The sequence below is a fragment of the Neoarius graeffei genome, chromosome 17 (assembly GCF_027579695.1).
Source record: "Neoarius graeffei isolate fNeoGra1 chromosome 17, fNeoGra1.pri, whole genome shotgun sequence".
Lineage (NCBI taxonomy): Eukaryota > Metazoa > Chordata > Actinopteri > Siluriformes > Ariidae > Neoarius > Neoarius graeffei.
Genome location: NC_083585.1, coordinates 21,079,495 through 21,091,493, shown reverse-complemented (window position 1 = coordinate 21,091,493; position 11,999 = coordinate 21,079,495). Strand labels below are relative to the sequence as shown.

Genomic DNA, 11,999 nt, shown 5'->3' with positions numbered 1-11,999 from the left:
GACACCTCCACCTGCCAACCCAGAACCCATGCAGATTGGCCGCACCCAGCTAAGCAATGACAAGAGGGTTGATGCTTCGACTGTGGCAAAACAGAGCACCTCATATCTGACTGCCCGCAATGCCAAAAGACTCCTGTCAAGGAGTTTAGCAGAGAGAGAAACCCTGCAGTCTCTCACCCAGTTCCGGTGAGTCAGTTACAATCTCTCTCTCTCTCTCTCTCTCTCTCTCTCTCTCTCTCTCTCTCTCGCAAATCCTTGATGCTGCCAGTACAAATAGAATACTACAGCTCCCTTTTCTGTCTTTACAGCTCTAATAGTCTCTGGAGCCACAGACAACTTCATCGATCATCACACGGCAGAAGGATTCCAGATGCTGTTACTTCCTTTGTCCAAGCCTTTGCCCATTTATGCTATTGATGGAGGACCCATTGGTGCTCGTACAGTAACACATTGCACTCCAACACTGGTACTCCATGTCAGGGTCCTGCACAAAGAAACCACAAGCTTCTTAGCATGCCATGGATGGAGCTGCACAATCCAGTCATCTCTTGGGTCAAGTGGGAAATCCTGCAATGGTCACCACACTATCTAGAACACTGCCTTCTACATTCACCCCCTGCCTCGCCTCAACCACAGTGGAAAGCCCAGAAACCACAGAATAAGTGCAAATTCCCAAGGAGTACCATACACTCATAGAAGTTTTCAGCAAAACGAAAGCCAGTGGTCTTCCCCCGCACCGACCATTTGACTGTGCCATTGATCTGCTCACTGGTACTACTCCACTTTGCAGTCACATCTCTGCCTCATTAGCATGGTAACCATGAACCTGAACTTATGCCTGAACCTATTCTGCCTCCCTCCTGCTTCATAAATGCCACAACCTGGGAGATCAGCTGTGAATTAGCCCACACACTACCAAATCGCACTCCCACTGGGTGTACAGCCAACTTCACATTATGTCCCCCCATGCTACAGGGCTCACCTCATCACTAATCACCTGGGCTCATACCTCTCTGGTGACAGGCCACCCAGAGGTTCACCGTACATACCAGCTCCTAAAGGTCAAATATTGGTGGCCTACATGATCTCTGATATCAATAAATTTATTTCATCTTGCTCTGATTGTGCTAGAGCCAAAGTCCCCAGGTTACTGCCAGCAGGCAGGCTTATGCCCTTACATACTCCTCAGTGTCCCTGAACCCACATTACAGTGGACTTCTTGACTGACCTCCCAGTATCTCAAGGGCAAAACACCATTTTGGTCATCTGTGACCACTTTTTTTTTTGCTTCTTCTTGCACCTGGTACCTCTTTCCAGTCTGCCCACAGCCTTTAAAACAGCAGAAATATTGTTTAACCATGTGTTCAGAAATTTTGGAATCCCAGAAGATATTGTAAGTGATCAAGGTGTCCAGTTCACCTCTCAAGTTTGGAAAGCCTTCATGAATAAACTGGGCATCACCATGAGCTTCACATCAGGGTATCACCTCCAAGCCAATGGCCAAGTTGAGCCAGGAAATCAGGAAATCTGCACATTCCTTTGTTTATTTTGTGCTGACAACCAAGAACGTTGGTCATGTTTCTACCTGTGGGCTGAATATGCGCAAAACTCCTTGCTGCACACTGCTACCCCTCTCACACCATTCCAATGTGTGCTAGGCTTCCAGTCTGCCTTGATACCTTGGAACAACAGCTCCACAGACCTGCCAGCAGTTGATAACTGGTTCCAAAGGAGTGATAAAGTGTGGAAAGCCATCCACCAATGTATCAACCAGGCCACGCAAAGACACAAAGGAAACACTGACCCCAATCAGAGAGAAACCTCGTGTACCAGCCAGGGACAGAGTCTGGCTGGCTACTAAGGACCTTCAGAAATTGGCTGAACATCTTAAGCTAAACATCTGCTACACTGAACCCTATAAAGTTCTCAAAAGAATTAATGAAGCCACTTACCATTTTGAGTTACCCTGTCACAGCTGTATTTCACCATCCTTCCATGTTTCTCAGCTTAAGCCTGTCACATCTGGACCACTTGCATCCCATACCTCAGCCAGCACTCTCACAGAGCCCCTCAGAATTTAAGCTTAGCCCGCTTACACTACCCATGTCCCCCTAGATTCACAGAGAAGGAATGGGACCCCAAGTATCTCATAGATTGGGAGGGGTATCACCCCAAGGAGCAAAGTTGGGTCTCAGCTAAGAACATCCTTGACCCTATGCTAACTCGAGAGTTTCATGCCATGCACTCCAGCAAACCTGGTCCCCATCCCAGAGGCATCCCTCACACATGTTCAGCTCCCAGAGGGAGCTCATTGGGCAAGGAAATCTGTCACATCCACTGTCCGTTTTCTGTCTTCTGCACTTTCATTCACTGCACAACAAACCCTGCACTTTAATTCCCATCATGCTCCTCACCACTCTCCATCACCTGAATACTGACAAGACACACCTGTTCATCATTACAGCCTCATTACTCCACAGTATTTAAGGACTCTGTTCACTCAAGTTCGCTGTGAAGTATTGTCCTGGTTTTCACTGCTAATTACCAAGCTGTTTGTTTATGCCTGCTTTTTGTGTTTGACTTGTTCCTGTGTACGGACTTTGAGTATTGGATTATCCTATTATGCCTGTTTGCAAATCACCCGACCCATGCCTGCTTATCGACTATATTTCTGCGTACTCTTTTGGAATTGTCTGTAACTTTGAACTTTTAAAAGCTGTCAAACTGCACTTTCATCCTCTCATTCTGTGCCTGGTTTTTGTGACGGATAATAATATTTGAAGTAGTTGGAAACAGATGCACTGTTTATACTATTACAGTGGTAATAGTTCACTAAACTGGATATGCATGATATTATGCAATCTTGTACTCTACTACTGAATAATGGACTTTGGCAAGTATACAGATACTATGACCCAGATGTCATTACACACATAAACTAGACTGACCTTTCCCCTACTTGCAGTACTTAATTCATTGAGAGCACTATATCTCACTGGCTATGTGAGATATAACTATCTGCCTGGATTAATAATACAGTCATTACAATATCATCATATCAAACAAGGTAATGGTGAGAGGTCAATTGTTAGACATACAGTATGACAGTAATACAATGTGTTTACCCATCACTATCATTCTGCATTTAATGGTTATGACTAGTCATGCATCATTAGACTTTTATTAATTTATTTACAGTTAATTTAAATCAAATTTTATTGGTCACACACACAACCATACACAGTATACACAATGTGCAATGAAATACTTTAAGACTGTGCGGTGACTTGAAAACAGAAAAGTATAAAAAATATAAATGCAACCCCGATTCCAAAAAAGTTGGGACAAAGTACAAATTGTAAATAAAAATGGACTGCAATAATTTACAAATCTCAAAAACTGATATTGTATTCATAATAGAACATAGACAACATATCAAATGTCGAAAGTGAGACATTTTGAAATTTCATGCCAAATATTGGCTCATTTGAAATTTCATGACAGCAACACATCTCAAAAAAGTTGGGACAGGGGCAATAATAGGCTGGAAAAGTTAACGGTACAAAAAAGGAACAGCTGGAGGACCAAATTGCAACTCATTAGGTCAATTGGCAATAGGTCATTAACATGACTGGGTATAAAAAGAGCATCTTGGAGTGGCAGCGGCTCTCAGAAGTAAAGATGGGAAGAGGATCACCAATCCCCCTAATTCTGCGCCGACAAATAGTGGAGCAATATCAGAAAGGAGTTCGACAGTGTAAAATTGCAGAGAGTTTGAACATATCATCATCTACAGCGCATAATATCATCAAAAGATTCAGAGAATCCGGAAGAATCTCTGTGCGTAAGGGTCAAGGCCGGAAAACCATACTGGGTGCCCGTGATCTTCGGGCCCTTAGACGGCACTGCATCACATACAGGCATGCTTCTGTATTGGAAATCACAAAATGGGCTCAGGAATATTTCCAGAGAACATTATCTGTGAACACAATTCACCGTGCCATCCGCCGTTGCCAGCTAAAACTCTATAGTTCAAAGAAGAAGCCGTATCTAAACATGATCCAGAAGCGCAGACGTCTTCTCTGGGCCAAGGCTCATTTAAAATGGACTGTGGCAAAGTGGAAAACTGTTCTGTGGTCAGACAAATCAAAATTTGAAGTTCTTTATGGAAATCAGGGACACCATGTCATTTGGACTAAAGGGGAGAAGGACGACCCAAGTTGTTATCGGCGCTCAGTTCAGAAGCCTGCATCTCTGATGGTATGGGGTTGCATTAGTGCGTGTGGCATGGGCAGCTTACACATCTGGAAAGACACCATCAATGCTGAAAGGTATATCCAGGTTCTAGAGCAACAGCTCCCATCCAGACGACGTCTCTTTCAGGGAAGACCTTGCATTTTCCAACATGACAATGCCAAACCACATACTGCATCAATTACAGCATCATGGCTGCGTAGAAGAAGGGTCCGGGTACTGAACTGGCCAGCCTGCAGTCCAGATCTTTCACCCATAGAAAACATTTGGCGCATCATAAAACAGAAGATACGACAAAAAAGACCTAAGACAGTTGAGCAACTAGAATCCTACATTAGACAAGAATGGGTTAACATTCCTATCCCTTAACTTGAGCAACTTGTCTCCTCAGTCCCCAGACGTTTACAGACTGTTGTAAAGAGAAAAGGGGATGTCTCACAGTGGTAAACATGGCCTTGTCCCAACTTTTTTTGAGATGTGTTGTTGTCATGACATTTAAAATCACCTAATTTTTCTCTTTAAATGATACATTTTCTCAGTTTAAACATTTGATATGTCATCTATAGGGGTGTTCACACGGCAACTTTTACTCCGGTGTAGCACCGGGGCTGCCCCGGTAGAGCGTTCACACGGTACAAAGTTATACCGGTGTAGCCCCTGAAAGCTGCTTAAACCGGTGCAAATCTAACCCTGCTCGGGAGGTGGTTTAAGAAATTTACTCTGGAGTAAATGCTAGTTTGCGGGGCAGCACCGATATAAAATGGGACGTCTGAACGCTACAGGGGTAGACTCGCTACGCGTGAGGAGAGTTGATTACGTACGGGCATTGCATAACTTGCATCCTGGTATTTTGCGCTTCCAAAATGGCGAATATCAACAACAACAGAACTGCGTGTCTTCCAGTGTTGCCAGATTTGGCAGTTTTAAGTGCATTTTGACGGATTTGAACATATTTTGGGATGGAAAACGTCAGCAATATCTGGCAACACTGGTGTCTTCATCCACGTTGTTTTCCCGGCGCTTGGTGATGCCATGACAACCGGGAAAAAGAAGTACATTTTCACGCATGCGCATATTTCATTTCCGCATTATTACTATCGGAAATGATAGTAATAATGATAGGAAATGATAGTAATAAAAGGAAATATCAAAACTTTACTATCAAAGGAAATGATAGTAATAAAGTTTTTGCTACTATAACACGGTCGCAGAAACTGCCGTGTGACCGCAAGTGGGGCTGCACCGGTGCTAACACGCTTCTCTCTAGTAAGCAGGGTTGTGACGTGTGAACGCTGCGCAAAATTTACACCGGTGTAAGATATATCGCAACAAAATACATCGGTGCAGCATCGATGCAAATGTGCCGTGTGAACACCCTATTTGTTCTATTCTGAATAAAATATGGGATTTCGAAACTTCCAAATCATTGCATTCCGTTTTTATTTATAATTTGTACTTTGTCCCAACTTTTTTGGAATCGGGGTTGTATAAAAGATATAAAAACATAGACTGCAAAAACATTTATGACCTGTATGTGGTATAAAATGCAGACTTTAAGGAAATGTATGTATGTATGTATGTGCAATACAATGCTGTGCAAAATAAAATCAAAATAGTTGCAGAGAAAAAGCTAACAATATTATATAAATAGTTATAATGCAATATATGCTGTGTATATTGACGTTGGGTGTGTGGGTACTGTGCAAAGAAATCCAAGGTATGTATTTATACATGTATGTATACTTTGAGTAGTTTGAGGATTTATATGTGTATGTATACATAGTCCTATAAGTAATAGTAGTCCTATTAGTTACAATGACATTAGCTATGCAAAAACATCTATCGGCTTACATAACATTTAATATCAACAATTGGCCATGCTCTGGATGTGAGTGATCTTGTGCTCTCTTTGCCCTGTCAATCACAGCAACACTAGCCAATCACAGGTGTCTGTGAGCTCATGTATGTGGAAGAGGGTAGATAGTGCTTTCCTCCATGCGGGTGATATAGTCCTGTGATCTAGCATGAGCAGCAGTTCAAAAAGATATGGTTGGCTGGCTTCGTGTCTCAGAGGAAGCAGGTGTTATCCTTCAATCTGTCTGGTCAATGGCTGTTGTATGATGGGCAGGGTGGCTGCTGGGTGGGAATTGGCAGATGATCGTCAAAAGAACAAAAGGTACAAAACTAATAATGTATTGCTGAGGGTTCCATCCAGGAACAAGTAGAGTTTAGTACCTTTCTCTTTTTTTTTGACAGTGTGCCCAATCAGGTCTGCAGTTGAACCTTGGTGCAGGAACTCTCTGATGGTACTTCTTTGGACCTTGTAGATGTCTGTGCAAGAGGAAAGGACTCGATGGTGATGGTTTCTGGAAGCCTCACAGGAGTCCTCCTAGTTAGTGTGCCATCTAGTCTGGTTAACACCAGACCATATCACAAGTGAAATATGGTCTGGAATCCGCCTATTGAATTTCTCGTAGGGGAGGTGTGGTTTACGATTGTCAACGGCCGTTTATTGGATGTTGCGAATGTCTATCATTTGGCGTATACGTAGCCCATGACCAATCATGGCAGTTGTACCCGGTGACGTAGTTAGAGCGACGAAGAAGACGAAGAGGCGAAGAAAGACTGTAATGCCAAACGCTGTTCTTTTTTTAAAACAAACTTTCGCTCTAAACTATTCAGAACAGTGTCTAAAGCTTGATCGAAAGTTTGGTTCGTATCGCTCGCCGCCATGTTAAATGTGATCCGTAAACAGTCCCAAATAAACTACAAGCTTCCGTTTGTCGAGTAGTACGCGTCACCATCTTTCCACCCCTCCCCACTCTCTGATTGGCTCCCTAACTCAGGCGAGCCTTTAGACCATAGTTTCCATGCTGTCTTTTCAGATCGGAACGATTGCACAAAGCAGCATGGGATTTCCCAGGCTATGTGCCATCTACTTGTGCTGGTGTGTGGGGGGGGGTGTATTCCTGAGCTGCTTGAACTTTCTACAGACGTTATGCCTTTATGATATCGGTATCTTTTTATTCTGCAAATATTTCTAATCTTTGTTCCTGTATTTGAACATTTTGATGCAAAGAATTTTTTTCAGCCAAAAGCTTAAAGTATGTAAAATAATGTGGAATATTATTCAATTTTATACATACAGGACATGGAATAAAAACATGTATTATATTCCCTTCTCGCAGGTTTCATTCATTTGGTTTGATAGCATGCAATATTGTTATCATATTGTTTATCCTACTTGCATTATGTCACTCTACCCAATGGAGAATGAGCGTGCAATATGGTTTACGATATTGCATGGTTGTCAAGACAACATGATGTCACACGTCGGAGCTGATGCGAATATCCAATGAGAAAGTTTTCTGCTGCACATGCGCAGAAGAATTTCTTTGTTAGCTGGGAAAGAGAAAGATGCGTTCAATACCCAAAAGCCTAACAAAACTTCATTAGCTATTCTTCATGCATGTTTACAAGAGAAAAACATACCAATGGACATCAAAAAACTGGAAAAGAGGCACATCAGAGATGTAAAACTTCCGCGCTAGCAAGCGACTGTGACAATTTGTACACAAACTTGGCCGCCAGGGTTTCTTCATTAAATACAGAAGATTTTGAGAGAATTTTGAAAAGGAAAGACACGTTGAACGCCCAAAAGGAATGTGTATGTATAATAATAATAATAATAATAATAATAATAACGGCTGGCTTTTTATCATGGTATATCAGATATATTCCATTCAGCTAGCATGATATTGAACTTGTCTTCGATTCATTCAATATCATGCTCATTCAATATCATGATACTTGTCTTCGACTCATTCAATATCATGCTAGCTGAATGGAATATATCTGATATACTACTCAACGCCAGCCAATATTAATCTGTCATCAGGAATAGAGCACAGATATGTACATTTTAAATTAAAAGGGATTTCAACTGGTGACCTAATAATAGTTTCAAAGAAGCATTTTTAAAGCTAGACGGCCATTCGATTTCATAAAATCGGTGAACTTTAGTTCCATCTGAAATTTGGTCATTGTGATATATGTCTATTTTTGGAATATCTAAATTAAAAAAAAAAAAAAAAACAGGCCATTTTGTGGCTGGGAAGTTATTTAATTTGAGGGGATTCCTGAGCAAATAATGTGCATGAAATCACTCACTTCACGCAGTCAAGGAGACAGAGGAAGTCGGTGTGCATATGCGCAGGTTTACCTTCTTCTTCTAATTCTTCTGGGTTTTACAGCAGCTGGCATCCACAGTGTTGCATTACTGCCATCTACAGGTTTACCTTTGAGAGTGGACTGACAGGTCCATCATTCTGTCGCTAAACGAACAGCTGATCACACCGAGGTGCTCGCTGAGCGCCGATATTTATTAGTTTGGTCCTGCATTTCCTTTCCTTCGTATATAACATAACGTCTTTTCTTCTCACTTTCCGTTACTGTAGTCGGTCTTTCACATTTCATTCGTACACTCACATCCTCCAGTTTTCCCTCCTGTTTCAAATTTGTATCCCACAATGCCTTGTGCGAACGGGAAAAGCCCACCACGTGATGCATGACATAGTATCTTGAATTGGGTCATGGTGAAGCAGGAAAAAATAGCGGAGAATTTAGGATCACATGATCCTAAATTCATTAATTGTTCTATTTTTTTTTAACTAATAAAATTGGAAGTCTGTGATTTGAATTCAGTAGCTTTCGGTCCACTAAACAAAAATAATCGGGTGTCAGGGAAAATTATTTTTATGACCTACACTTGAAAAATCTGAAAGGCAGTCTAGCTTTAAAGGAGTCTCTTTGGTATTTCTATATTTTAAAAAAAGTGTACAAGACTCAAATATGTCTTGGTAAATGATTCTGTGTTGATAGAACAGACTTATTTCTTTTAACAGAATTTTCACAAGCAACACAACCCTGTTTTAACCAATAATAAGTAATATTTTTAATCTATTCTCTTGTTACAATATCAAATTTAATATACTGCATAAGGGCAGTATCTATCCAAACTCCCCTTGACACACTTTGGTTTCAGGCTCCCTACATGTTTATCTAGAGGTAATGCTGTTTGCAGTAATCTTTTTCAGAATAATGCATACATTCATGAAGTCTGGGAAACAGTTTGGAGAACTCAGATCAAACCAACCAATAGTATGTTTTAGCATACTATTCATCCTTATTTATTGACCACTTATGCCTCATGATGTGTGCATTGTGTAACATGACCATAGGCACTGTCTTTAGGTGTGTTTTTTTTCTCCTCTTGATACAAACTAATAAATCAAGAAATAAAATCAATATTACATAATATTTGATGTGATACAAGTACAAGGTTGAATGAGACGGTCATCAATTTTCATGTGTGAAATTATTATAAGTTTGATGTTCGGTACATATTTCAAAAAAGTCTAACACTATTTGGCATACGGTGTACACTCTTTATTGTGCATATGTACTCTTTGCTTCAAGGACTTCAAGCGTAAACAGGGACAGAAGTAAAAATATTGAGTACATTCAAATTGTTTGCCTACAGGAAATAATCATTGACCAGAGCAAGACCAATTCCATCCGCAAATCCCTGGAATCTACTTCACTTATCATGTGCTTTAGTAAATAAAGTAAAAACAGCTTTGGGTTTTCGAATAAATTTTAATGTTTTGTTGGTTTAACCTATGGAGGACTTTAGCGGTACATCTGTAAAGATGAAGTTTTGTTTGTGTGGCTGTCAGAACTTCAGAGAGATCCACCTTTGGCTTTTGATTATCACTAGTTACATCCCAGAAGACAAATGGATAAACTCAAACAACACCTTCCCAGAAGAATGCCAACAAACACCACCTTTGTTCTCTGGACATCAGATATCACAGTCAACAAAGATTACGGAAAGCATTTCCTGGGATCTTTGTGTCATGATAACCATGAAGGACACATCCTGGCTAAGAGTAGTGCTAACATTTTGTCCTGTATTTCATAGAATGACCTTTTTAAAAACTGTCAAGCAGTCAGATTCATGGGCAACGTTTTAGTTAGATATGAGGTAACCAGTCTAAATCAGAGGTGTCAACCACATCTGGTAGTAAAATCATCCGAAGTAGCTTTGACCTCGCCCGACTCTGTGGTGCGTCATTCCTGACCTTGCTATGACAGCACTGAGATTACTCTGAAGAAGAGCTGTTGAATGTTAAAACTATGAGACAGCCAATCAAAGGGATCGCTGCCATTTCTCGCGCCACTCTGCTATCATACTGACCTCCCACGTGGTATCTGTTGACACAGGCAGAGTGCAGGAAGGTCTCTGATAAGAGACTGCTTTAAAAGACAGGATTGAGAAGTGTACCTTACAGACCCTTACTACAAGGTGAGAACTTGACATATCACATTGATGATATCCTGATTTGAGCTGTGACATTTAGCAGGTTCTGATCATCAATAATTCACTTTCTCTCTTCTATATTTCAGAGTGAACACAAAAGTTTTCTTTAAAGAAAAAAAAAGCATGCTTCTATATGTGATCTTTGCTCTGACACTGTGGACCACGACAGGTTTGTGTCCTTTGGAATCTATAATGAACTGTTTTATTCAAGAAATCTTTAAAGATCTGCTTTAAAGAGTTAAGATTAAGCTCACACTCTTGTACCTTGTCTACCATGTAGCATTTCCTGTCAATCAAGATCCTGCCAGTCAAGAAGGAGTTTGGAGTATCCAGGATGCAAACCTGGCCATTGATAAAAAAGATCCCAGCAAACAATTTGAGTGAGTTTTTGTTATAGTATGTCATATTTAATATTCATGGTAAGCACAAGATAGGTCTAAAAACAACAATTCATATGTTGTAGTGGAATGTGGAAGAGCCATGTGGTGAGCAGTGACCTTTACTCTCCGGACTCCCTGAACCCTATGGCAGCTGAGTTCAGGCATAAACTGAGCCAGGAGTCAGACCGTCTACGAGCTCGCTTGAGACAAGAACTTCTGAATCTCCGTCAGAGGCTCTCTCCTTACCCCAGCCACCCCAAGGTCACCCCAACTAATGTCCATGAACTCCTGTCTCCCTTTACCAAGGACCTCCAAATGGCTCTTGAATCCAACACTCATCAACTCTGCGGTCATCTCATGATGACCGTCCAAGGGGTTCAATCTGATGGACCTTCAGTCCACCAAGAGGCAATAGAGAAGATCAGTCAAGCTATGGATGACAGTCATAAGAGAAGAACCACTGCCTTTGAGGACTTTAAAACAAAAGCATTTGAGGCAATTGAGAAGGACAAAGACAACAGTAGGAAGGATCTTTGGGAGGAGATGACGGCCAGACTGGGCCAACGGATCTGCTCATTCAGTTTGGAGCTACAGGGCAAGATTGCAGCACTGAAAGTCTCATTAACAACACTCCTCACTTCATCAGAACCCTTAGGACCTGAAATAGTTTCCAAAGTGGACCAGTTCTGTGATGGTTCCTCAAGGCAGAATCAGAAATTTATTGCTGATTTATTGCAGCAAATATCCCTGCTTGAGGAAAAGCAGAGTAAAGGTGAGCCATCAAGTCATGTAAACATAGACTCCATACAAGAGGATTTCTCCATGAGACTAAATGCATTACTCCAGGACATCGTACACACTATCAACTAGAGAGATGTGCCTCTCTCTCTCTCTCTCTCTCTCTCTCTCTCTCTTTCCATTCATGTTAGAATTACCTCTTTAATGTAAATAGAAGTGAGACTGTACAGTGTGAATTATTGTCT

The 11,999-nt window shown here is 41.2% G+C and overlaps 1 protein-coding gene across 1 annotated transcript; it reads left to right on the top strand.

The window, feature by feature from the left end:
- The first annotated feature begins 10,759 nt into the window (after window positions 1-10,759).
- zgc:162608 (uncharacterized protein LOC100037332 homolog) lies at window positions 10,760-11,886 on the top strand. The gene is made up of 3 exons (XM_060898046.1): window positions 10,760-10,805; window positions 10,917-11,016; window positions 11,100-11,886. Exons 1-3 carry the CDS (start codon window positions 10,760-10,762, stop codon window positions 11,884-11,886), a joined length of 933 nt encoding a protein of 310 aa, XP_060754029.1.
- Window positions 11,887-11,999: the final 113 nt, after the last annotated feature.

Bases quoted from the DNA above. Each gene is read 5' to 3' on its own strand.
- zgc:162608 (XM_060898046.1), top strand. From the start codon at position 10,760: ATGCTTCTATATGTGATCTTTGCTCTGACACTGTGGACCACGACAG. The intron at 10,806-10,916 runs GTTTGTGTCCTT...TCTACCATGTAG, and splicing joins GACACTGTGGACCACGACAG to CATTTCCTGTCAATCAAGAT. The intron at 11,017-11,099 runs GTGAGTTTTTGT...CATATGTTGTAG, and splicing joins GATCCCAGCAAACAATTTGA to TGGAATGTGGAAGAGCCATG.